Source organism: Alternaria burnsii, assembly GCF_013036055.1.
Source record: "Alternaria burnsii strain CBS107.38 chromosome Unknown 698, whole genome shotgun sequence".
NCBI lineage: Eukaryota > Fungi > Ascomycota > Dothideomycetes > Pleosporales > Pleosporaceae > Alternaria > Alternaria burnsii.
This window is the reverse complement of record NW_024066111.1, coordinates 62,371-88,086: the sequence shown is the minus strand read 5'-3', so window position 1 is coordinate 88,086 and position 25,716 is coordinate 62,371. Positions and strand designations below refer to the sequence as shown.

The window sequence follows — 25,716 nt, the reverse complement described above, 5'->3', positions numbered from 1 at the left end:
TCCCCGCGTAACGCTAATGCGGGCATATTCGACGGGCCCGGGTTGTATCCTTCGACCACTATTGTCACCTATCTCAACGCACAATCTCAGAACTTGTAATTCAATTTCGTGGACTGCATGGACAAAATTGCTGATTGTAACATCATGGCGCGTTCATATCTGCTTCCATTGTCTTCTACCATTCCACTCGTGGTTCTTTCTAATAGCATTAAACAGCTATCTCGCCGTGTAGTAGTTCCCATCCTCTCTCTGCTCCAATTAATGCTACCCTCCTCTCGCATCCAAACTTACTCGGCCGTCAAGTATCATCCAAAGCTACAAAACACCTCTACCTTCTCTTCCTCACGCATTCTCCCCAACCTACTCCAAAACTCAATCCAGCCAACATAGAGATCCTTTCTTGAAAATCATATCTAATTCGACCCTCCAGCTCCCATCCGCCTCACGCACTCATCATCCACCCTTTAACTTTAATCAAGACCGAATCAAGATCCCCAACTAGCTTTTTTTTTCCCTTTCCCCAGCACACTAATTTCACCAGATTACAACAAAAAAAATAATCTTCACGTACATCAATGTTCCCAAGCAATTCATCGAGATACCATGAAGGCAAATCACAAGCAGCTCAGTCATACCGATCACGAGGGAGAGATATGGAAAGTAAGATGGTGAAAATGTTGAATTGTTTTATTATTCCGTCATATCCTAGAGAAAACCCCCCCAGACACATCACAAGGGGTATCTCTCATGCGAACGTGACGTTACTACTCCTAACTCTTTCCCACCCCCATATACCGCGTGAGGACGCGATGCATGTGATTAATCCACGCGTCGCTGGCATAAATATCGTGACCCATATTTGTTTTCTTCCCAGGTCGTAGATGCTGCAGTAAACTTTTGTGTTGACATGTCAAAGATGGTTCATGTGTGTATGTGAACGCTGGATCATCATACGCCCCACCTAGCTAGACCATTTCACTACATGTTTTGGTTTTGGTTCAAGTCTCGATACGCTGGTAGAACAAGATGTATGCCACCTTGTTGTCGCGCACGTTCTCCCTGGGTAGTGGCGTCCTCTTACCCGCTGAGTTGGGTGTCGCCGCACCGTTGACGGCGACAGCCCACTTCTTGGCCCCATCCTTTTGCTTCTCTGTCCCGTTGACCTGGTTCCAACCTCCCTTGTCGGTTTCCTCCTCTTCCATGTCGATCTGAGCGAAGAAGTTTTTGCTCTTGCCAGCGTCGCTTTTGTGCTGTTCGAGAGCGGCAGCCAGGACCTTGGGATCCTCTTCGGCACCGCCTTCTGCGACTTCTTCTGCACGGACACGACGGATAATGGTGTCATCCATACGAATCCATTCCTTGCCCTCCTGACGTCGAAGGTCGACGGTATAGTGACCGCCACTCGCATTCTTGCCGTGGTGGTACACAACGCCAGTGAGCCTGTAACGCGGGAAGCCTCCTTGAATCTGATAGCTGCCTCGTTTGTGTGGCGGGAAGACCTCTTTAGGAAGCTCTAGCTCTAGGGGGTACCCAATCTTCTTCCAGATCTTTTGCGGTCCCTTTTCATCGTAGTGGAAGCGCTTTAAATGTAGTATCAAGACTGGTGGGAGAGTCTCAATGTGCACTTGCTTTGTAGAGGCCTTGGCCCCGCGAGCCGCACCGTCCAATGTCTCCAAACGTGTCAAGTTTTTGAGTGCATCAGAGATGTTGTTGATGTTGGGCTCACCAATGTCAAGTTGAAGCGGTTGGTACGGTTCCAACGTAACGGAAGCCTTCTCACCGGGTCTCTTGTATTCCGAGCGCAACTTACCACCAAATATCTTCGTGATCGGGCTCTCAATGTCAATGACACCAGAGTTCTGCGTGATAGCGGTCTTCTGCTTATGTCCAACTTCTTCCCAGCCGCCGTCAATGGATCCTGAGCGTTCAGCATTGGGTAATGTACTGGTTTCTGCGGGCTGGCTCTGCTTCCCACTCTTGATGATGTGCACACACTCGTCGTGCAGCCCAGCAAGCAAGAACCCCAGAAACTCCTCAGCGTCTTCTTGTTGACCCCTCTTCATGTTATCGAAACGAGGCAAACGCTTGATAACGTCGTAAACGTACTCGGGCGTAAGTGGGTCGCCGTACTGCTCGAGCTCGTTGCCCTTTAGCCGCAGTCGGAGTTGTTCGACATTGTTCGCAGAGTCGATGAGTCGAAAATCGCGTAGAAACATGATCATAGCGTCAACAAGAGGTGTCTCAGATTTGAAGCTATGAGCAGCGCGCTTAGCAACCTGATCGAGGAAGTCGTAGAAAGGAACGCAGAATAGAAGTACTTGAAGAATCTGGACAAATATCAGCAGAGGACTCAGGGCGACGACACGTCAAGACATACCGAGTTCATATAACATAGGTTACCCGTGTTTACCAGACCACGAGGCTCGATGAAGGAAACTTTTTTTCCTGAATCGACTGAGAAAGATGCCAGAATATCGGCAAGTGTGTTGTTTTTCGGCACGACTGGGCCATTGGGAGCAGCAACAGCGCCGTTGGGCACAGGAGCTGGCTGCGCTGTAGCAGGAGCATTCTTTGCTCGAAGCAACTCTGCCCATGATTTTGGCGCTGCCGGCTTGGGCGGAGATGCTGATGGCACCTCCTCGGCGTTTGCGCTCGCGTCCGGTGTCGTCACCACTGCGTCTTCAGCCTGTGTCGACTCCCTGCGGGTCGCAACGGGCGACTTGACCGACTGTTGTGTAGTAGAAGCCGCACTTGGTGCTTTTGCGGATTTGACAGGGACGCGGGGTACGGCGGGGATCGTGGTGTTGCGGGCATGCTTTTTGACGGTAGCCGAGGGCTGCGCAGGCGACTGCACAGCGGATGGTGTTGTAGTAGATGGTGTGATAGATTGCGCCAAATCGGCCTCGGAAGGCGGATGTGAGGTAGACGGGGTATCGACTTCAGCGTCCGAAGGCCCCGCAATAGTCGAAGCCTGTGATTCTTCAGGCTCTTCAGTTGGAGTCAGGTCGCCCTCAGTGTGATGCTCAAATTCGTTGGCGTCATTCTCATCCACAGCCTGCTCGCGTGAGGGAAGCGCCAAAGCCTGCTCTTCGGTAGACACGGGGGCCCGTCGCCTTCTCCGCCCTCGCGCAGCGCGCGCCGGGAACTCTGATTCGGGGACGGACAGCCAGGGTAGAGGCGGATAGAAAGGCTTGAATGCGATGGATTGCGGGGTGGTCGGGGCTGCCTGAGTAGGCTTTGAGTCAGCAACCGGGGGAGAGGTGTCGAGGCTGGTGCTTGTCTGCGGGATCGGAGAGGTGACTTGGGTGTGCGACTGCAGTGAAGCTGTGGACGGCGCCGGCTGGGGAGTGGGCATACGGGGAGCAGGCGGAGTGCGCGAATGGACGATGGGGGGCGTTTGACCCATGGCGCGATTGACTGGCGGGGCCATGTGTAGGTGCGAAGAGACTACGACAGGCGAGGCATGGGGTTGAGGCTGGAACTGGCGCGGAGGCATGGCATACTGTGGCGGAGGCGGCGGTGGTTGCTGATAAGGGTACCATTGCTGCTGCATAGGCTGCATGTGTTGGGCATAGCCGTGGGGAGGCCCGTACTGCTGGAGGTGGTGGTAAGGGGCGGCATAGGGGTTGTGGTGGACGGGCGAGTGTGTCTGGGGCGGGATATGGTGGTGGTAGTACTGCTGCTCCTGCCTCCTACCAGGCATATAAGGGCCGGGCATCATGAGCGGCAGACGCGGTGTTGCCTCGACAGTCGGCGCCGGCGGGAGACCAAGCAGCCAACTTGTGAGGCAACGGGGAGAGTGCGACTGCCTCTAGCACAATCTTGTCTTGCAACGACAAGGAGATGCGCCCGGCGTGATGGCAATGGGCGACAATGCGGCGTAGAGAGATGCGCGGATAATTATTTGGATGATGCGGTGCAGGGTCGCGCGACGGCGGTAGGCGAGGCGGGTTGAGGTGTGGATGGGCGAATAGACGACCGCGGGGTCATGGTATCAGGATGACATGAGCGCAGCAGAGGCTGCCCGCGAAAGGAGATGGGTGGGGTGCAGAGTGCAGAGGGTGGATTGGGATGAGGTTGTAGACAAAGTCCCAAGCCGATCCGAAAGGGCAATCGCAACCGTCTGTGCGGAGACCCTGTCGTCAGAGATGGATCCCAAGGTTTACCCCCCAAGCACCGCCGCGACATTCGCTGTGCTGCACAACGTTTGTCTTGAAATCCATCAGCTCAAGTTGGCTGGCTGGTCTTCAATTTCTACGTCTTCTCAACGCAATCTCTGTTGCAGGCCAGCTGTTCCAGACGTTGCAGGTGGGCGAGTTGGACCGCAAACCGCACGAACCACGTGATTGCACGTCGTCATGTCCATTACCTAGGCTGTCCATCGCCACTCCACCTTCTGATTCTTGTCCCCTCCAAGTCACCCTCTTGGGGACGCCTACACTCGCATCAACACACTACTACACCCATATTGCCCTCTCCTCCTCTGTTTTTCCATCCTTGCCATATCGACGTTCGTTCTATCAGCACCCTGAATCTCCTCTCGCGTCGCACGCAAGCCGGACATCAGCCAGCACTGCGCGCGCCAGCACCGTAGGCAATAGCTGAACAGACAGCATCCCTGACCTGCCGTCGGAGACGCTCAGTCCTGTCTCTGTTACCCTGGTCGTAGTTCCGGCTACTCCCGCCAAAACAGAAACTCTGGCCGACGTCGTCATCGTCATCGACGCGCTATCGTGAGCCCTTAGCTGGGAGTCATGTCTAGCAACCCACCCGTCGTGTCCTCGTCCAAGGCTTCTGCACCTTCTGGACCCGCTTCACCCGCCCAAAACCAGACACCGTCCATCAGTACCAGTAGCTTCTTCGCACAGCCGCGGGGTAGTGGCGCGCCGGCGCGATCATCACCCACTCCCCGGAACACGCAGCAGCAGAAGAAGCAGCACAAAGGCTCGAAGCGATTCAGGCAGACGGACGAGGATGCAATTGTCGAGTCTCTCGCCATGCGTCCATTCAACAATCGCAAGGGGCAGACGTCTATTACCCACCTCATGAACTTTAGTCTGCCGCCACGCCCAACCAACCACCAGTCGCATGGTTATGCAAGGAACTATCGGCGCAACCCGACCTGGGGTCTTGGCTCGGGCTACCACGCCGTCGACAAGGCGAGGTGAGTTCCAGCTGCCCGAGAACGCTGTAGAGGGCTCAGCTAACCTTGGATAGATATGTGCACGCCAACTACCGCTTTATCGTAGACCCGCGCGGCGATTATCGCGCGCAAAGCGTCGATGCTGATATCCACCTGGACTGGAACAACGTCCTGCAGATATTGGCATCGGAGCTTTCACAAGAGGCCTCCTGCCCTATCTGCCTAGGGACTCCAGTAGCCCCGAGGATGGCCAGATGTGGCCATATCTTCTGTCTCCCATGTCTCATCCGCTACATGCATTCCGAAGACGAAAGCAAGGCACCCGAGAAAAGGGCACGTTCAAAGAAGTGCCCGCTGTGCTTTGACACCATATATGCGTCCGAAACTAGACCAGTGCGCTGGTACACGGGACAGGAGGGTGAGCCCCCCAGAGAGGGAGGCGACGTTGTACTTCGCTTGGTTGTCAGATCCGCTGGAAGCACCCTGGCTATGCCTCGTGATGGAGCGGATGCTCTGAGTAAAGACGAGGATATTCCCTGGTACCATGCCGCCGAGGTTACCGACTACGCCCGTGTGATGCGAGGCGGGGAGGACTACATGTTAGAACAACTCGATCAGGAGATTCTGAAGCTTGAGCAGCAAGGGAAAGAAGATGAGGTCATGTTTGCCGAAGACAGCATGGAGTGGACGAAAAAGGCAATCAAAAATATACGAGATGCCAAAGAAAAGCTAAAGGGAATCGGAAATCCGCCAGAAGAACCAGTCAAACCAGCAGAACCGAAGATGAAGAGAGCACCCATCGTTTTCGACGAGGGTGCCGCACCAGAGATGTACACGATACAGAACGCTTCCAAGTCTGGCCAGGATTTCACCCCGATACCGAACGCCTCCGAGGCTGATGTTACTCAAAGCAAGAACAGGACGGTGTCCATGTCATCGCACTCCTCTGCGGCAAGTCATGGGATGTCCCTTACGCTTGCGGAGCTTCGCAATCGACAACAACACGAGCACCACAAGACGCCATCCGAGTACTTCTTTTACCAAGCATTACTGCATTACTATCTATCTCCATTAGACATTCGCATCTTGAAAGCGGCTTTCGGCAATTTTGCGTCATTTCCTTCAACGATCCTGCCTCGGGTTGAGCACGTGTCTACAGGACATGTAGTTGACGATGAGTTGCGGAAGCGCACAAAGTACTTAGCGCATCTACCGTATGGCTGCGAGGTTGGCTTTCTCGAATGCGATTGGACCGACACTGTCGCCCCGGAAGTGTTGGAGCGCTTCAGGCCCGAGATTGAGAAGAGGCGAAAGAAGCACACCGAAAAAGAGACCAAGGAGGAGAAGGCACGACAACGTGCAGAAAAGGCCGAATACGCCGAATTTGCATCCGCGCGCAGGAGGCGCCCGAGCATGACGGAGAGGTTCTCTGCCGACGACTTCCAGCCTCTAGCATCAGGAAGCATGTCTGACGCACATCCGACAATAGACGGAGACAACCCTTCGACGTCACCGCCCTGGCCACCGCGCCGTGGCGATGGTTTCGCTTCATTGGCATCTCCTTCGTCAAGCCCGTCAGCGCCACGGACAGTATGGGGTACCGCGGTAGTTGCTGGCGCATCCCCCGTTCTTGGGCCACAAGATCATCACGACGGCGATGATGGATGGCTACAGGGCTGGGAGAAGGATCTGCTTGCCGAGGAAGACATGATTGCCCAAGCACAGGCCATGTCTCTGGGTGAAAGCGAAGAGACGCCGAAGAAGCAGGCTGGCGGGAAGAAGAAGAAGGGAAAGAAGATTACTCTGATGAGTACAAATGTGAGGCGGGGAGCATAGTTAGTTTCGTTCGCATCACTGAGTAGCATGGCGCGAAAGGGAGCAATGAATGTATTTTGATGTGAATCACGTCGCGGTTTCCAGTGATGGCAAGGCACTTGTAGTAGGTAGTTATACACGTACTCACAAAAACCACACCAATCATCTAGAGTCAGCCTTGGTGGTGGAAAACACCATCTGTAAACACATTTACAAACCGGGAAACGCCCTGTTACCGCTGCATCTTCTCTAGATCATACAAGCACCACATGCAGCACTCCCACCCATTTTAATCGGCGGCCTGGAATCTCTCGCTTGTGCAACCCTCCCGACATCTCTACCCCCTGCCCTTCCTCCTCCTCTTCCTCTTCCCGTTCCAGGCCCAGCGTTCCCCCGCCCATGCATACCGCCTTGGTAACTATCCGGCGCCGGTGGCGTGGCGCCCGGCCGGTAGAAGGAGGACGTGTTGCCTGGTGCGCGGTAAGGTGAGCCCCGTGCGGCGGCCCAGGTATCGAGAGAGAAGAGGGTGGTAAGGTAGAGAGCGAGGAAGGTGAAGAGCGTGGATGTCGTGTGTGTTGTGAGAGGAGGGGTGGGTGATCTAGAGTCGTTAGCGGATTGGTGGATGCGATAGATGGGGGCGGATGCATTTACTTGTGGCCCTCCATTTTGGGGCGTTTAGGTTGGTCAAGTAAGGGGGTTTGATGAGGGCGGGTGATGCGACTGCGATGGTGGTGGGGGAGGAGAGGAGGTGTCGGGATGGTGGGAGAGTCTGTCTGTATTGTGGTCGGGTTGCGCCGTTGCAGTGTTGCCTGAGCGGCATTGCGGCAGGTTGCGTTAGGGCTGATGATGACAGGCATGCGCGGGTGGATCACGCGAATCGCGCTAATGCAGGACAAAAAGTAGCTGGCGATATCTGCGGCTTCCACTTCGACATCGTAGCACCGGCCTGTTCACATCTTCCTGCGATCAGCCAGCTGACCGAAGAGATTGCCTTGCGATTACTGTTACGACGTCACTGATTGGAAGACCATCTGTTAAGGAGAAGATAAAGAAGATGGGACATTCCAACGATAATGCTGTGGTCAGCACCAAACCACGGTCGAAGAAGGAAACGTCTGACGAGAGAGCAGACCATAGCAAGGTAAGTCATGTTGGGGTTTGGGCAAAATTGGGTCCTGACCTTGTGATAGAAGCGCAAAGCGTCGGCATCTGTTGTCGTTCATCAAAACTCTTACGACAACGCCAGTCCTGCCAAGAAGAGAAAGGGCGAAGTCCAAGAACAACATATAGAACACATTGATACTTCCAAACCCACTGCCATCTTTAATCCTACCAAAGGTCGCGACTGGACCGTTACTATTGCCTTGCCCGGTAGCTGGACTCTAAACGCCAAGAAGCCTGATCACAAGACCATCCAAGTCGGACGAATCGCCCGCGCAGCCGCCATTTACTGCGTCGATGAAATCGTCGTATATGACGATGACCCAAGTAACGTTGATACCAGAGTCGTGGATCCAAAGTACATACGCAAAGGACGCACCAAGCAACAAGTTCTCGACTCCATCATGGAACACGACGAAGCCTGGCAGAATCCCGACCAATTCCTCTACCACTTGTTGTCTTATGCCGAATGTCCTCCCCATCTCCGGTACGATGCCGAGGATCCTCGAATGAGCATCTTCAAGGAACATCAGAATCTGAAGTGGGTTGGTAATCTGCCTAGTATGGATATGCCGCATCATCTTCGGAGTCACGAGTGGTGTCGGTACCGCGAAGGCGTGTTTGTCGGTCCTGCACCTGCGCCCACACCCAAGAGCAAAAAACCGAAAAAGTCGCCGTCGTCAGACGATCAAGAGTACGCATACGTCAAGTGCGGTCTGCCGTACCCAATCCGCGTCCCCGTACCCAAGGAAGCCCCTGTCGAACAAGGCATGCGCACAACCGTCCGCTTTACAGACGCTGAGGAACCGCCCAACTGGCCCCATTTATCGCAGCTGGAATGCGATAATCTAGATGCTACTGCGTGTGCAGCCAGCCTCCCTCGCGAGGAAGGAGGCTACTACTGGGGCTACACCGTCCGACGCGCCCCCTCCATCAGCGCTGTGTTTTCCGATTGCGAATACCCGGATGGCTACGACATGTCGATTGGAACCTCGGAACGTGGTCAGTCGGTTTACTCGCTCTTCTCTGGTCATGGCAACAACGCCGGTAGCGACAGGTCTGCGACAACAACAGTAAAGGCTCCCAATTCTTTCAAACATCTCCTCATTGTGTTTGGTGGCCAAGCGGGTATAGAGCCGGCTGTGGCTAATGACCCTGTTCTAGCGGAGAAGGGGCTGGACAAGTCGATGGCTAGTGAGCTTTTTGATGCTTGGGTTAATTTGGTGCCGAAGCAGGGGAGTAGGACGATTAGGACGGAGGAGGCGGTTGTTATTGGGCTGGCGGCGTTGAAGCCTTGGATTGATGGGATGGATTGAAGTGTTGTTGTTGTTGCGAGATCCCATATATATTTCTTACTTGGTGATGCGGGTGCATTGATGTTACCAAGGCCAGGTTAGTTGGCGTGTTGGTTATCGTCCAGGTCTCATGTTCGCAAAGAGAAGTGGTTTGGTAGATCATGGTACGGAGATCGATGAAAGAAATCGTTCTTTCTAGAATGCATGTCTGCAAATTGTTTATACAATACAATGCTCGATAGGTCTAGCAATGGCTCATCTACAACAAGAGCGCTACTTGAACGATGCTATAATGCAGGTTCGGTAAAGACATTTGCGACTTTCTCCTGTATTCTCAACCCTACATACTTCTTCCTGCGATCCCCGTATATCTACAAAGTACCCTCACCCAGGCACCTTGGGAGAGGAACTGTGTCGCCTACGCAGAGGCTAGTAACACCATCGACCCACTCCATGCTGTCATATTGCTTTGACGTGAACGAGTCAGCCTGATAGTAAGACAGCTCTCCATCACCGCCAATAGTACCGCTCCAGACATTTCCACTGGCACGGTCGGTCCACGGGTTGGTGACGAAAGCGCCGTACTTGCCCTCGGGCACCGTAGCAGTAAAGGTCTGCGTCTGCGTCGTCTGCCACGACTGGCTGTAGTCAACCGACATGGCGACCTGGAGGAAGTCCTTGACCAGCGTCAAAGTGCTGCTCATGCCGACGGAAATGGTGTTGCTAATGGAGAAGCCAGAGGCGACGGCAATGGTGGTCGGTGCTCCCTTGGTCACCTGGCTCACCTGCACGTCCCAGCCGAGGAAACGCGAGTTGGGGTTGGGAATGATGATTTGGGTATCGCGCTTGAGCGTCTTCTTGGCTGGCACGCCCGTCTCGTTGCCAGAGTAGTGGTTCGCGTCCAGGTAGGCGGGCTTGGGAGGTACCACGCCGGACTTGCGCGCGGCTTCCAGCTCTTCAAAGTCGGAGCGCTTCATCACGGTGAAGCGGCCGTTGCCGTGGAGGATAACGTCATCGATGCCGATGTTGACGGGTGCGGGAGCAGCCGCAATCAGAGCGGCGCTGGAAGCGAGAGCGAGGAGAGGAGTGAAGTGCATGGTGGCGGGGGTTTATATACAGATTATGATTCAACGAATGTGGGAGTTCTGTCACAAAAAGAGTGAATGAGCGACTTGTGAGGTTGGTGAGATGAACACTCGTCGTCCGGAAGACTAGGAGTACTTATCGTCAAGACATGCTAGCAGTGTGGCACCACTTTGTCCGTCCCGGCGGTACTAGTAATCGTTACTTGGAGTCTGAGACACGATCTGCACAGTTCAGTATTCTTTCAGGAAAATTCACGTAGACAAATTACTTGGCAGGGACTGATAAGGATCAATGGTGGTGGAGTGCTCGTATTCAGGTAGTGTATTCATGTGCAAGGCTGATTGGCCGCATAGTTGTCCGGTGATTTGTTGTCTCGAACCAAGAATAGGTCCTTCATGCCTAGCAACGGTATGTGTACGTATACCAAAGTCAGTGGTTCCTTGCAGCGGACCTTGCTAGGGGGGGGGCCCGATATTAATTCATGTGTACCAGAAACACGCTCGCCTCGTTTTTCGGGCCGAAGCGCATGACGTACAAACAGGTTCCGGGCTCTCGGCACCCACCTGCAATAATATGGGGTATTGGGTTCCTGACTCTTAACAGAACACTTTGCTGGGTAAAGCGGTTCGGTTCACTTGCCGACTGGAACTGGAGTTGGGTTTATCGGCGTGTTCTTGCGTGGTTCGTTAATACAGTGGTGGCCCGACCACGTTTCACGAGCAAGTGACGTTCGCCACAATTGCACCGAGAACGGACGAAGGATTCTGGCTGTGCTGTTACAGGCTCAGGTGATGATAACAAAAGTAGGAGAAGGGGGGTGCAAGTTCTATAATCACTGTTTCTTTTGACTATTTATCCTGCCTCTGCACTCTTGATTTTCAAGGTCACCAAACTCACGCTCTTTTGAGTCTTGTATATACACCAGTATTCACACTCGCTTCTGTCGTTACTTACGCTCTTTTTTGCAATTACTCTCAGATTCTAAAACATCATGCGTTTCTCCGTCGCAGTCTCCGCTCTCTTCGTCCTCATGGGCTCATTCGTCAGCGCCGACCTTCACAAAGAGGGCCTCTGCATCGACAAGATTGGTGGCCAGTACGTGTACAACGCCGACGCAACAAAGAAGGCATGCGACGCATACCTGAACCGAAACACCGGAGATAAGCAATGGGACAAATGCCCTGACTGCAAGATGGTAATGAAGCCGATTGATGAACACCATATTCTCTGAAAACTAACACAATGTAGACCGAAGTCGGCAAGCTGAACCTTTGCCAATCGCTGGAGAACCATATTGGTGGTGATGAGTTGAACTACTACTGCACGCAAAACGGCGCCGGCGACTCATTGGCATCCTAGAGATTAGGACGAGAGGATGGGTTTCGGTGGACTGGATGGACGTTTTGGGCTCTTCGTCTTGTTTCGGTGTTCGATGGATGCCATCTCATAGAACGTTCTCGGGCATGGCTAATGTAATCCGATAGATACAATGCTTGCCGTATGATCACACCTATTTCATCTGATGTCTTTCGAGCATCCCAATGTGTATGTTGCTGCAATTCTGCGTGAGCATGTGTGCATTTTGCTTGCTGTGACTGAAGCTCCGGACGCAATTGCGAATCTATTTAATGAAATTGGAAACAGTCAGTTTCCTACCACGTAAGCTGTCAGCCTTGCTGCAGGCTTCGTGCTCATAGTGCAAATGCTCGCACTGCTGGATTGTTCGTTGTTCGACAGGGTTGGACGAGGTGACAATAAGCAAACACTGTATATTCGCAGAAGAGATCAAAATATATGTCGACTGCTACAATCGCGAACTACGATACTCTTAGCTTGCGCAACCTAGATCTTGGACTTTGACGCAGCTCTGGAAATGGCAAAATTCCATCGCGGAAAGTGCACATGTATGCCTTTGCTATTTCGGATAACAACTTCATGTACTGTGAGACCAATCAACGTTCCGGCAGTTTTACCCGTTTGTCCGTAGTCTGAGGGTGAGATTTCGACGTCTTCGCCTTGCTTAAACCCGTGAGAATTGTCATCGTCGAAGGGAATGGTTTCTTGTGCGGTAGTGGTGTCAATAATTCGCTTGCCCATTGTTTTCCCGTCGAGCGCATTCGGCTTTGGCAGTGTCTCTTTCTTCTCATTCAGCTGTGTAACAAATCTTTCCACCCACGCAAACAACTTCGGATACTTCTTAGCATTGAAATGCTCCGCGGGAAGGCTGTCTTTCATCTTCAGGTCTGATATCAACCATTTGAACGGCCAGACAGCATCGATGTCTGCTAGCGACGGCTCCTGTGTGTTTAGGATCCAATCTCGGCCGTCGGCGAGGAAAGTAGTCTCAAGCAAATCGAAAGCTTGCTGTAAGTGCTGCGCGCCTTCCGGTCGCCCAGCCTGCATTCCTTGGGCAGTGAATCGTGTTCCCATGAGCTTCTGACGATCATCGATGAATGCTTCATTCGAAAGAAAGCTTGCTTCCTGCCAATATGGCATCATCTTGACAGCATTGGTAAATATACCGCCATTGATAGTCCAGCTTTCGAAAAGTTTCCCGATACCAACGTCGGCTGGCCTCGAGGGCGAGAGGGTGTTGTTAGGGTACAAGGACTCTAGCGTGGAGATGATCAGCCGGGAATCGCAATATACGTCCTTTCCAATAGCCATGATAGGGATTTTACGATAGCCAACGCCAATGAGTCCAAGGTCTGGACGAGGCATGAATGCAGGTTGGATCTGGAAGTCACATCAATAGGCCAATCGCAACTCGGTGGATAACACCCACACATTCGTCATAAGGTATGCCGCGAAGCCAAAGATACCATAGCACTCGGTGAGAAAAGATCGAGCCGTCGTAGTGGAACACTATTGGCTTCTCATTAGACGACATCTTGAGAATAGACCGTGAGACTTCGTAGGGACATGGGAAATGTCTCCGTGTTATCGGTGCGAGGCAGTTTATCTAGCACGAGCGCGGGACGAGCCGTCTTCCAGTTTGTCAACCCGCCTAATGACGTCAAGTCTAACTCGTCCTGATCGATGCTGCGAACCGGGGACCTATCGATGGCGCAAGGCGTAGAAACAACCTAGCGGAGTTGTTGCAGTATTGGATGTTGCGACAACGATCGAGTCAGCTGGTGCGAACCATGCCTCGGCACAGTATTCGGGGGGCGATCGAAGTGATTCACCGTGTGGTCTCTGATTGGCCAGGAATCTATGGTCAGGATCGTATACCTGGGTAGTACCCACATTACTGTAGCACTGTGCCGTTGATCCACCGGAACTTTTGTATACGCCAGCACCGACACACTGCTCTCTCACTGTGGTTTCGCGAGGCTCAAGGCTATGCGAAAGTGTCATGTTGATTGGCTGCTGCCAAGCACCCTGAATACCATGCCGTGCGAGTTACCCAAAATACGATGCGACAAAATATCACACTTATAAATCACGACCGTTGTTGTGAACATGAAGAGGTCACGTTGCTCATTGATATCAGGCATGATACCCATAGCCGAGTGCGGACGTGGAAGAGACGAAGACCATCTCGTCCGGAAACATCAACATAGATTTTGGCCAACTCTACGTCGCGGCGACGAGAACCCTTGCGAATTGTGCATTCTGGGTCGCAGCGACAGATGCAAGTATTGTGATTAAACTCTACGAGAATATCGGACCAATTGAAACCTCGTTTCAAACAAAGGATATGTATTTATGCTTGATGACATCGCCCCGCGAAGGGCACCTTGTGCAGATTGTTTCCATTAATATGTAAGAGCAACTAGTAATTGGCTCGGTAGATCCGCTACACCTTTTCCCGCCGGTGTCAGCTCCGCTCAAAAGACGCGCCCTATATGACGCCACACAACCAGGATAGCTTATACACCTCAAATAGGCCGGGTTTTGCCATCCGCTGTCGTGAGCTTTACCCCTCTTACCCACTGCTCTTCTTCAAACATGCCTACGATCACACTCTGGTTTCTCCAAGCATCGAGGTGCATACGCACTGCATGGCTTTTGGAGGAGCTGGGGCTTGACTACAATGTCAAATTCTCTGACAGAGTGAATGGGAAGGCGCCTGAAGACTTCAAGTTGGCATCGGGCAATCCTCTGGGGAAATTCCCTACCCTTCAAGATGGTGACCTAACTGTTTGTGAAAGTGGCGCAATAACGGAGTATGTAAAGAGCGACTATATTGTTGTTCGCATCTGAATACAGATATAGCTACCTATGCGAAACGTACGACAAAGAGGGTCGTCTCCTACCACACGATCCCAAAGAGCGCATCAAGATCCGCCAGTGGACTCACGCTGCAGAAGCCACATTCGCACTCCACGCCCTCGCCATTCTCTACGCGCGATGGCACATCCCCGAAGATGCGCCTGAAGGCCTCCTTGAAGCCACCGAGAAGAATATGTCGGCTAATGTGCAGAACGACATGTCTTGGCTCGAAACCGAGTTGTCGCTCTCGTCAGGCAAGTTTATCTGCGGCGATCACGTCACCGCCGCGGACACCATGATGCAGTTCTCAGCCGAGTTCATTGTTGCGAGGGAGCTTGGAATAAAGGGCAGGGAGTATCCGAATGTCAACAAGTGGTTGGATGCTTGTAGAAAGACCGAGAGCTACCAACGCGCGTTGAAGAAGACGGGACATAAGATCTAAGGACGTCATAGTGAAGAGAGATATGATCTAGCAGCGAAAGAACTCCAGCTTCTTATACAATGGTGAACTTCTGCCTCTTGTTCCAATTCACAACTCGTGGAGCTTTCATCAAATGATCGATCGCTGGATTACCCAAATCTACAGTTAGTGGGCGATGACGATCGTCTTCTACATGCCGCTACCAATGATTGTAGTACACGTGTCGATGCATCGGGACCTAAGACAGGCAGGCGATGATTCTGTGTTCGTTGTTTCCAACTGGAAGCAAGAGCCATAGACCTCCACTTGCATACCCACAAGACACTTCGCTTTCTTCGTGAAGTCGATGACCAAGTAGTTCCTGTTCGATTTCGGAACCCAAGACTTCTGGTATATAAACCACGATATGGTCACCACTGGTATCGCACGAGATTTGCCACCGGCGCTTATCCTTCAGATGTCGCCTTCGTTCCCAGACGTGATCGTAACTAACATAGAACCTTGTGTCTACGATGCCATGAAGGATGATATTTTTCCAAGACATCGTATGACACGTATTATGGTTTCTAACGGACACGTTTAGGGTGCTTGCAGAAGCAGACGGTATCTCCAAAGACCCAAGAGACGAAACCGATCTATGGCCAAAACTGTTTTCTCTTCCACTTGTCGTCTACGGAAGCATCGTGTAGTGATGTGCCAGTCTATAGCCCAGGAAAGAAGTGTAGGGTTCTCTTCCTTTGCGTCCAGTACCTTGAACTTGGGTAGCAGTGCAAGACCCTCTGTCATGAGTGTAACCCAGGCAACAGCGTCCCAAGTGGTCGAATAGTCGACAGGGATGAGGAGTGACGATCTCCTTGCTTCATCCCATTCTTCGATTGACATAGACAATGACGGGTAGCTTGTGAGACGGAGGATAACATAGATGTAATCTCGTGTGTCTGTGGATTCGAGTCTTCCGGTGTATAAGAGTCTATCGATGAGGTATGAACACTCCTGCATTTTTGAAAAATGATCAAAGTAACTTAGTTGGTTGACATGAAAATCGACGATTTCGAAGATGGGTGGGATCTGATCTTCATGAATTCGCGGAAGCGTGTACAATAGATCATGTTGTGACAACAATCCCTTCCTACCACCTGTGGGTCTAGTTGAGAAAATAAAGACAGCCGTAGCCGTTGCAGGGATCCCCGGCCTTGCTACGTACTTGCAGTCACAAAAGGTCCTGCCTGGCTTTGAGACAACCGAGATCTTGATATGTAATTCGCAACAGCTCCAGAATAGCCTTAACCCACGCGCTGTAACGTTTGAAAGACCTTGTCAACTCTGCAGCTGTGGTGTGTAATGGTGTCGGGCTTAATCACTACAGTGTGCGCCTGTTGAAGTACGTAGACGGATATTTATATAAGCTATTCAAATCGAGAGGCTACGTGAGCAAGTACTGCATATCTAGGACGGCAAGAGGCCATACTTCAGCTGTTCTTTCGAGTGGAGGCGACGGCTCCCCGAAAAATTTCACGATATCACGCTCTAGGTATGAACTCTGGAAATGCTCCTACGGAAAGGTCGGAGAGAGAGATGTACTACATGGCCAGGTTGTGAATGCAGAATTAGGATCTGAAAGATCGATAACTAGATTTGCTCATGGTGGGAGTAGCATCGCTGATCTTGTCATTGGGGCAGATGGCGTTCGCAGCTTCATCAAATGGGCTATATTTAACGAGAAAGATGCGAACCACTTCGCACCCGTGTACGAGTATGATCACTGTTCTCCAATTGCTGCTCGACGCTGAAATAAGTCACATCTCACAGATATATGCGGTGTTGGAGCTTCTGTCAATCGAGATCTTCCCGTAAGCGTGATAGAAGACCGAAGCATGGTTCTCACCCTTGGCCCCTCAGGATCGTTTGGATACTGCAGTGCAGCGCCCCAGGGGAAACAGCTGATCGACTGGTGTCCAAATTGGTGCTTCGCAAACATTCTCAATCAATACAGAAGAAGTACACAAGAAATTACTCGACCGGCATGGGTCATGGAAAGACTATGCCATTCAGTAAATCATCGTCTCCATATCGACAGACCGCATCCATCGTCTATGGACCACACCAGAAATACTGTACTGAGGCAGGGATTTAGCCTTAATACTCGATGATACAGCAAACACTTCCTGAGTGAATAGTGAACAAGTCACTTCGTAAGTACTAGCAGACAGCATTGTATTTACGCTGCTTTCGGTCTTACATCTCACGAAAGGAAGATCTGATTCAAATTCTATTAACCTTGCTACCCAGGGAATATATGAGATTCGAAATCTGCATTTGCGCACTATCAAGTTTCAGGCTCGCAATCTTTTCATTGTAAAAACGAGATCAGCAATGTTGTTGCTGAACGTACTTTACACTGGTTTTCTTTTTGTTTCCGGACGCAATCTTCCGTCTCAAGTAAGCAACATTATGTGACACATAACAGTGCGCTAACTTGACTAAGCAAACTCCTTGTAGGATGCATGTTCCGCGGACCTGAAAGACCAAATGTAGAGGAACAAGTAAGACGTTCCTCGGAAACTACGCAAGCCACTCATGCTAGGCCAAGAAAATTATCTCAAGCCAATCGCGAAGATTCTCTCTTGAGCGACCTTCAGCGTCTCAAGTCCATCAATCGGCTATTCCTCTCTAGATTGTCGTATGTAAGTTACAGTAGCGTGCTAAGGAGGTTTATGCTTGCAAGGGCACTGCTGCATCATATCTCGTTTGGCCTTAGAATGTGAGAGCGTCACTCACTTGCTTCCTGGTATGGAGAAAGAGATATCTGAATGCCTTTTAACACCTCCACATAACGCAATATGCGGACTGCTAGATTTTGGTAATCAGAAAGTGTCGTGACAAGCAGCGTTACCACCACGAGACTCACTTGGCACCTACCACTAATTGGAAGATAAGTCCATGGAAACGCGCCATGAGGAAAGTTCCCAGGAGAATTTATGATCAATGCTTGGTCTGTGGCTTTATCTTACCGGGTAATTCAAACTGCATGTTCCCGGAAAAATGCGCGCAAACATGCTCAAATGCAGGCTAGAGCACTAGACCCCAACAATCGGAACATCATTCGCGGTCAACGAGCATTTCTTAAATGTGACTGTAGAGCCTATGGCGACTTGTTCTCTGGCAAATCAGATTATTAGATTGCTCAAGTGATGCGGCTTCAATAGCTGCACTACCTAGGGGTCAAGACAGTCATAGGTCAGCAATAAAAGGTAATCTAATCTGGAGCTTCGGCTGGTCTGACTTCTACCTTGAATTTCTTTGGCTCACCGAGTAGCCTACGCTCACGTCAAAAATCCACCATGGAGTTGCTTTGGCTCTTCATCATTCCAGCGATTCCCGTCGCTCGCTCACATTTGACTTCCAACCACTTCCCGGGCTACGGGTTCTCCTGGTACAGCCCTAACTGTGGTTTCTCTTGCTACAATGCAGTCTCATCGGCCAGCCTCTCGTGCCCCAAAACCGACTCTTCTGATGGTCACTCCATGGGTATGGATATGGATATGGCTGCTGGAGCACCGACGCCAAGCTGCCAAGCACAGAATCTACCATTCTTAGAGACTATAGCTTACTGTATGAGCAAAAGATGTAGCGCAGACGTTCCAGTCTGGAAAAGAGAAGAATTCTGGGCGACTAAACTCATTGCCGACCTTGTGCCGAAATGGACTTACTCCGAGACGCTCATAGAACTCGGAAATTCGACGCCTACCATGGTTTATAATGCAAGCTCGACCGAGGTCATGACCATGCCCATGGTGATTAGCGACGCCAGTTATGAGACGCAATTTAAGTTCAATCGACTTTTTGACCACATCGAAATGCTGCAAGCTCGATATGTGTAAGTGGAACCACCATCGGTTGACAGGTCTCTCTAATATATGTTTAGCATTGTCATTGTCGTCCTAGGCTTTGGCATTCCGATCTTATGCACACTCATTCGCAAGCTGCCGTTCGCGACTGGCCTACTCGACAAGCTCAAACCATATCTTGTGTACCCGTCTACGATAGGCTCGTATCATGTTCGTCCGCTACCTTGGCTCATCGGCAACGCACCGACTGTCGGGCAAGCTGCTTATATACTTTTTTTCTTTACCCTTAATGTCATTTTGAGCTCAGTGAACTATGGTAGTTCGCAGCCGCATCCATGGGGCTTTTCGAAGAGAGAGGAGATCCTCTCTTGTATTGGCTATCGCACTGGACATATAGGGTATGGCCTTCTGCCCCTTGTCATTCTGTTCTCAAGCCGCAACAACTTCTTGCTCTGGATCACCAACTGGTCATACGGCACGTACCTCTTGCTGCACCGCTGGATCGCTCGCATCTTCGCCGTCCAAGCCATCGTACACAGCATTACGCTATTGTTGTGTTATCAAGGATCAGGAAGCTATCCAGTCGAGTCCATTAAGCCATATTGGTCGTGGGGTATCGTCGCTACTGTATTGACATGTGCTATGCTGGTCTTGAGCGTTCTCTATTTCCGCCGCCTCGCCTATGAGATCTTCCTTATCTTTCACATAATACTTGCTGTCTTCGTCATCGTGGGCTGCTGGTACCATGTCATCCTAAGATGGGGATACAACTTCTACGACAACTGGCTCTATGCTGCCATCGCAGTGTGGTTCTTTGATCGGGCTGTCCGCGTGTTACGCGTGTTCAAGAATGGCATGCAGTACGCCCATGTCACCGAAGTGGGAGACAAATACATCCGTGTTGATGTATCTGGTGTCCGGTGGGCGGCGAAGCCAGGCTATGTTGGCTACATTGGGTTTCCAACTCTGCATCCGCTGCGACCGTGGGAGAACCACCCTTTCTCCATCAACTCGTCCGTATTGTTTCGAAGCCACACGCATGCTCCAGAACTAGCGTCTTCGGACGATTGCATATCGGCGAGCAGTCACACCGAAGGAAAATGTCCAAGCGATATAGCATCGGTTACTCCCGTGACTCCTGTGACACGCAACGTCAAAGATCTAGCAACTACGACAGGCTTGTCTTTTATTATCAAGAAGAGGACCGGCATAACGAAAAAGTTGAACAAGAACGCTCAGCTACTTACAATGCTGGATGGACCATATCCACATTCAGCCAGCACTGAGGCCCTGGAGGCTGATCATTTGTTGTTGCTCGGAGGTGGTATCGGTATCACCGGTCTGCTGGGTTGGCTCTCCGTCCATCCAAACGTCAAGTTGGCGTGGAGTGTCAAAGCGTCAGATCAAGCTTTAGTTGATGAGATGAGGACGGCTATCGGAAACGTCGCTGACAAGCAGATTTTTGTCGGACAACGCTTCGCTATCAAGGGCTTGCTTCAGAAGGAGATCGATGTTGGCTACAAGAAAGTGGGTGTTATCGTGTGCGGTCCTGCAGAGATGTGCGACGAGGCTCGAGCTTTAGTGGCCGGCCTGGGGAGAGGCAAGAAGACTGTATTTAATTTGCATGTAGATGCGTTTTCATGGTAGGTTAGTCCAGCCGCGTAAGCATGGCGCGGTTGGCTCAAGATTTACCTGCCATGTAGGAAAAATGATCTTGTCTTGACGACAGGCATACGAGGCCTGGTTTCCAACATCTCAAATCACTACCACTCATTATACGGTATCCAGTTACAGAAGGCGATTAACAGCTACTCTGTATTTTAGCTGCAGTTTACAGATCAAGCAGATCAATGCATCTTACTGCCGCCAGCCGCCATTGCCAGCGAAAGCTGTCTTGGAGCGCAGTCGGGCTTCTGTGGCAATGTCACTCTGCAAAATAGATATAGCAGACTTTGAATGCCTACATATTAGCATCGGAAAGATCGATAAGGTATGCGCTGGGCTGGCGGGTGGCGCAGCGCTAGTTGGCCTTCGAGGCGCTGCCCTGGCGTGGACGGCGAGCCATAGAAAGACGCAGATTGCCATTGAGTACATTTACCGGGCGCGCGGCGCGTCGCTGACGCTATGGATCTTTTGCATAAATATAGGCACGCAGGCGAGGTTAGAAGAGGGATGCCACAGATTTGCAGATGCGACGAGATTGAACCGTCTAAACGACTCCGAAGCGGGCATGATTGTGGTCAACAACGCCGAGGACGCCAACGTTTTCTTCGCCCCGCACCAGGGAGCACAGACGGCCAGCTTTGCTGGGCTTAGCTGAGCAGCGGAGAGCTGTTGCCTGGACTTCCGCCGCAGTCGCCCGACACGCCGATTGATATCGCGTCTTGGGGCCGTGGGGTAAGTCTTAAACTGACGGGGAGCGTAGCACAATCTTCGACGCCAAGCCGTTACGTGCGCTCAACGTGGGGTATTCTGAAGTAACTGAAACAAGATCTGAAGCTGGTATTGCTCTTGGATACAACCAAGCTGTTCACTCAATTGCTACTTGATCCTATCTCCGCAGTGAACAAAAAGAACACGGATCAGAATCCCAATAACCTTGTGCATATTGAATAACTCAGAACTATAGAGTAGCTAGGCTTGCTCTACGAATTTGTTCATTTATGCTTCTTTTGGTCATTAGAAAGGAGAAGCGCTTGAACATTGCCTGTAATAGTGCTCCGAGAGAGCATGGTTACCAATCTACGTAGAGGATGCTAGTCACCGAGTAGCCTAGAAGTGCCCAACGTTGAGGTGAAGGGGCGATCGATTTACTAGTCTTGCGTGTACGATCAGATCGTTTGAAGCGCGTCAGAGGTATTAGAGGCTGATCCACGTATACAACCTGTTCCTTTAGCAAATCTGAATTGCAGACAGAGCACTCTGTGACGTAAGGCAACACACCAGCACCCTCGATCTGAGAAGTGAGATCAGTCGTTGGGTTTCTGTGATTAGCGAAAGACCCTTGAGAGCTATGGTCACCGCTCTGGGAGAAGGCTAGTATATTAGAATTGTAGACAAAGCGCAGTCAGACACCGTGTTACTAGTAATGCTGTGCGATAGTCTTCATATAAGCTTCGCTACAAGGCTACAAATAACAACAAATTATGATTTCTTTCGTCCTTGTTCTATGCATAATACCCGCACCTAACCGTGCGACAAAGATCAACGTTGATGTTAGTGCTGAGAAAGCGGGGCATGATTTCCAAATGCATTGATGCAGCAATAATGCTATCGCACCTTCAGCACCCCTATTTCCGCTTCCAAATTCAGCCCCGCGCTTCCTACAGAGCCATCTCCAAGAACAAGATAATCTTACAATCTACTGCTCGGTTCTAGACGGCGGATATGATACGATTGAGATACCAGATCTTGTAAGTTCTACAAAGCACAACGTTAGCTCTTACTACCCAACAGAAGAAGAACATAAGATTGAGATCAGTGATCAATTTATTCGCCTCGCTACTATACGGCTATGAGATTCCAGATGTAAGTGTCGAACATGCTCACTCGTGATAAACTACTAATCGTCTTTGAGTCCCACCATTGCCAATGAGTCCTTCCAAAGCCTCGCTTCGGCTTCGGGGTCGTAAGCATGGCCTGCAAAGCCCACACCTGCGATCTCATGTTTGTCGTTACCGCGGGTAGTCTTCCCGCACTCAGCAAGGTACTCTCCGCCTTTGTTTTCCCATTCCTTTCCGATCGCGGCCCATACTGTCGTTGCGGCGCCCTGCTCCGGCGACTTCATCATCTTGTACACCTCCTGGTTGCCCTGGAAGCCTTCAACGATCTTGGGGTCCATATACTGCATAAGTCCTGTTGCGATCATACCAGGGTGAACACTGGTTGCGTGAAGCCCCTTTAATCCGTATTGCCTCTCGATCTCGTTGGCCATGTAGATGTTTGCAGTCTTAGCTTGCCCATAAGCAACCCAGTCGTTGTATTCAGTCTTCTCAAAGTTGTAGTTTCCAGACTTGTTGATCGAGGCAACGTGATGGGCTGAAGAAGAGAGATTGACAACTCGAGAAGAAAGTTCAGGGGTGGCACTAGCAAGGAGAGCTGGCTTCAAAAGTTCGAACAACAGGAAATGTGCGAGGTGATTGACCCCAAACTGCATTTCAAATCCGTCCTTGGTCTTTTCGAGATTTTGAATAGCCATGATACCAGCATTGTTGATAAGGATGTTGACTTGGTTATTCGACTTCTCCAGGATATCTTTTGCTGCGTGGCGCACACTTTCTAGAGAGGTGTTGTCCATCTCAACGAGATCAACGCGTCCTGGCTCGAGAATTCCGTCCAGAGCGGTCTTAGCTTTTTCGAGGTTTCGTGCAGTCAACAACAGCTTTGCTCCCGTGAGCTTGAGGACGCGGGCAGTCTCGATTCCGATTCCAGAAGAAGTGCCAGTGATCACTATGACTTTTCCGGCCAACTTGCCCTCCACTCCTTCATCCTCGATGATCTGGAGAGCGGTTGGGCGAGCATCTCCTGGACCAGCGGGATTGGCATGGGCTTCAGCGTAACGAGACATTGTGGTTTAAGAATGACTTAAAGATCTTGGGGTAGGAAGTGATAGTAGTGAAGATGGTGATGAGGAGGATTTGTGATTCATCTTTCGAATGGAGCCACAAACTCTTTATACTCCTGTCTCGACTGAGAACCTAGAGAATTGCTGGAAGCGCTTATCTCTCTTACACGCGGTCGGACGAACAGATGTCCGTTAGTCACGGTGCGTGGTGGAAGAAATCCGGGATCACAGCGGGTGTAGTGTCGGTGTTAAGAAGATCGGTCAAGAAGATTGGTCATTCCAGGAATTTCTGGGTTTAGCTTCAAGACAAGTCCCGTTCCCCAGATTTGCACTTTCGCTTACATTTTTTCCCTTTTGAGCATGTGAATTCGCCAAGACAAGGTCGGGTCGGCCCGAATAGATTTCCGGCCCGGGAACATCGCTTACCTATACAGGGTTCATCTTTGCACAATGCATCCGGCTTTAGCTCGTATGAACTACACTAAGGATAGGACGGACCCTCCGAGCAATGTGGCGGAACGCAAGTCTCAAAATCTAGCATTCACTTCCCATTGTGCGCAATGGATGCGTGCAGCACATGTAATCGATAGGAATGATTCTAGGTTTGCTAAAGGCCTAAAGTTGTTGGACAAGAGTGATTGGTTTTGTGCCCCCAGAAACGGTCTGGTCAAATAGTCCCAGTTGTATCTCGCTATAAGCTATCGTCTGGTAAGATATGACCAACAATGTCAAATCCAAGTTTATACGACACGGCACAACATACACAGCTTCGCATCTCCCGGGATTCTTGCATGTCATTATATATAGTTATCTGATCTCATGCGGAGCTCGCTCTTTCAGTAGCCGTATTTCGCTTCTGCAGTTCCTGGTGCTCCATACTTCGGATCCGCCGCATCTTGCACAGACACGTGGGGCAAGATCGCCCTCTCGTTGCTTGGAAATTTCGTATAACCTTTGCCCCTGACGAACGTCGCCAATGTCTTACTTCGACCTTCCTTCTCTGCTAATCCCAAAAAGTATTCAGTGTGTGCAGGCCCTGAGACATGGAACATAGCCTTTCCCCCTGGTGTACGCTCGTCGACATAGTAGAAACGGCATCCCTTTGAAGCCAAGCTAGCGGAGGCAGCCAATGTCTGGATCATGTACCACGCACTCGTTTTACCAACACCGAGCATGAGAAACATGGGTGTGACCTGAAGAAGTAAGCACGTTGCTATCTTCGCAAAGACATGGCCACGACTTACCAGTGTGTTGCTATTGTTACCGGTGTAGATGAAGGTTTTCTTTTTACATCCTTGGGGAGCTTATTAAAACCTGCTACTGCAGCCTGCGCAGGAGCGTAGGCGCTCACACTGTTGATCGCAAGGTCTTTCTGGAAATCTTGAAGCGGCGCCGAGACAGGGTTCTCAGGATCAGGACCCATGAACCAGGAATAGGCTACTTCAATATGAGCTTTCAATACAAGTATATGGGCAAAGGCAAGCTCTGGACGACGCGATTTATATCCTGAATGTGTATAGAAATCATGACTTACGGTTGTAGACCACAACATTTGGGACTCCTAGTTTCTGCTCGACTTTCTCGAAGATCTGCCCCATCAAGCCTGGGTCGCTGAAATCAGCAGTCAGACAGATGTCTGCATTGGCCTCGATATCTGTTTTGATCGTGCGAGCTACAGTGGCGATCTTGTATCCTTTGGTTTTGGACAGCGATAATGTCGCATCTCCATCGTTTGGTCCTGCGCCGAGAAAGAGAAGTGTCTTTTGGGCCATGGTAACAACAGTGAGCAGTGGAATGTTGGTAAGCAGATGCTTGTAGGATTGCATATACACAAGACACAGAACATGGATGAGTGAACAACTTTCAAGATCGCTAGGTAGCATACTGGTCTATCTTTATGGTAATCTGGCTCTATACAACAACTATCGTACAAGATTTATAACCAGATTCAGGGTTGTACGAGGATGTGGAGAGTGCCTTTATGTCTGCTGATAAGTAAACTCGGGATTACAAAGCATAGCAGGATGATTCCAAACGTACAACCAGAAGGTACGATTCTGGTTGTCAGGCTCGAGCGGTCAATACCAGGATCGACAGGACGAAACCGGTCCTGTCGGGTGCTGACCGTTCGTATGATCTGTGGAGTCTCGGCGAACGTCGTTGCC

The 25,716-nt window shown here is 50.9% G+C and overlaps 12 protein-coding genes across 12 annotated transcripts; 6 read left to right on the top strand and 6 right to left on the bottom strand.

Annotated features, from left to right (window-relative positions):
• Positions 1-998: 998 nt before the first annotated feature.
• On the bottom strand, positions 999-3,718 carry GT037_004174 (cysteine proteinase; the record flags this gene model as incomplete). The annotated part of the gene is made up of 2 exons (XM_038929221.1): positions 999-2,327; positions 2,378-3,718. The coding sequence occupies 2 exons, from the start codon at positions 3,716-3,718 to the stop codon at positions 999-1,001; spliced, it is 2,670 nt and encodes an 889-aa protein (XP_038787493.1).
• Positions 3,719-4,155: 437 nt separating this feature from the next.
• GT037_004173 (uncharacterized protein) lies at positions 4,156-4,605 on the top strand (the record flags this gene model as incomplete). Its single annotated transcript, XM_038929220.1, has 1 exon — positions 4,156-4,605. A coding segment is annotated over one exon (450 nt), but the record flags the coding sequence as incomplete, so codon positions are not given.
• Positions 4,606-4,754: 149 nt separating this feature from the next.
• On the top strand, positions 4,755-6,979 carry GT037_004172 (ring finger domain containing protein; the record flags this gene model as incomplete). Its single annotated transcript, XM_038929219.1, has 2 exons — positions 4,755-5,164; positions 5,218-6,979. 2 exons carry the CDS (start codon positions 4,755-4,757, stop codon positions 6,977-6,979), a joined length of 2,172 nt encoding a protein of 723 aa, XP_038787491.1.
• Positions 6,980-7,207: 228 nt separating this feature from the next.
• On the bottom strand, positions 7,208-7,623 carry GT037_004171 (uncharacterized protein; the record flags this gene model as incomplete). The annotated part of the gene is made up of 2 exons (XM_038929218.1): positions 7,208-7,556; positions 7,610-7,623. The coding sequence occupies 2 exons, from the start codon at positions 7,621-7,623 to the stop codon at positions 7,208-7,210; spliced, it is 363 nt and encodes a 120-aa protein (XP_038787490.1).
• Positions 7,624-8,012: 389 nt separating this feature from the next.
• Positions 8,013-9,435, top strand: GT037_004170 (deoxyribose-phosphate aldolase 2; the record flags this gene model as incomplete). Its single annotated transcript, XM_038929217.1, has 2 exons — positions 8,013-8,099; positions 8,149-9,435. The coding sequence occupies 2 exons, from the start codon at positions 8,013-8,015 to the stop codon at positions 9,433-9,435; spliced, it is 1,374 nt and encodes a 457-aa protein (XP_038787489.1).
• A 350-nt stretch (positions 9,436-9,785) lies between these two features.
• On the bottom strand, positions 9,786-10,511 carry GT037_004169 (uncharacterized protein; the record flags this gene model as incomplete). The annotated part of the gene is made up of 1 exon (XM_038929216.1): positions 9,786-10,511. One exon carries the CDS (start codon positions 10,509-10,511, stop codon positions 9,786-9,788), a length of 726 nt encoding a protein of 241 aa, XP_038787488.1.
• Positions 10,512-11,491: 980 nt separating this feature from the next.
• On the top strand, positions 11,492-11,859 carry GT037_004168 (uncharacterized protein; the record flags this gene model as incomplete). The annotated part of the gene is made up of 2 exons (XM_038929215.1): positions 11,492-11,695; positions 11,749-11,859. 2 exons carry the CDS (start codon positions 11,492-11,494, stop codon positions 11,857-11,859), a joined length of 315 nt encoding a protein of 104 aa, XP_038787487.1.
• Positions 11,860-12,342: 483 nt separating this feature from the next.
• Positions 12,343-13,390, bottom strand: GT037_004167 (uncharacterized protein; the record flags this gene model as incomplete). Its single annotated transcript, XM_038929214.1, has 2 exons — positions 12,343-13,236; positions 13,286-13,390. 2 exons carry the CDS (start codon positions 13,388-13,390, stop codon positions 12,343-12,345), a joined length of 999 nt encoding a protein of 332 aa, XP_038787486.1.
• Positions 13,391-14,454: 1,064 nt separating this feature from the next.
• GT037_004166 (glutathione s-transferase) lies at positions 14,455-15,160 on the top strand (the record flags this gene model as incomplete). The annotated part of the gene is made up of 2 exons (XM_038929213.1): positions 14,455-14,672; positions 14,722-15,160. 2 exons carry the CDS (start codon positions 14,455-14,457, stop codon positions 15,158-15,160), a joined length of 657 nt encoding a protein of 218 aa, XP_038787485.1.
• Positions 15,161-15,718: 558 nt separating this feature from the next.
• Positions 15,719-16,138, bottom strand: GT037_004165 (uncharacterized protein; the record flags this gene model as incomplete). Its single annotated transcript, XM_038929212.1, has 1 exon — positions 15,719-16,138. One exon carries the CDS (start codon positions 16,136-16,138, stop codon positions 15,719-15,721), a length of 420 nt encoding a protein of 139 aa, XP_038787484.1.
• Positions 16,139-18,480: 2,342 nt separating this feature from the next.
• GT037_004164 (ferredoxin reductase-c-terminal nadp-linked) lies at positions 18,481-20,634 on the top strand (the record flags this gene model as incomplete). The annotated part of the gene is made up of 2 exons (XM_038929211.1): positions 18,481-19,016; positions 19,065-20,634. The coding sequence occupies 2 exons, from the start codon at positions 18,481-18,483 to the stop codon at positions 20,632-20,634; spliced, it is 2,106 nt and encodes a 701-aa protein (XP_038787483.1).
• Positions 20,635-22,549: 1,915 nt separating this feature from the next.
• Positions 22,550-25,323, bottom strand: GT037_004163 (uncharacterized protein; the record flags this gene model as incomplete). Its single annotated transcript, XM_038929210.1, has 4 exons — positions 22,550-23,511; positions 24,537-24,744; positions 24,903-24,988; positions 25,086-25,323. 4 exons carry the CDS (start codon positions 25,321-25,323, stop codon positions 22,550-22,552), a joined length of 1,494 nt encoding a protein of 497 aa, XP_038787482.1.
• Between the last annotated feature and the right edge of the window lie 393 nt (positions 25,324-25,716).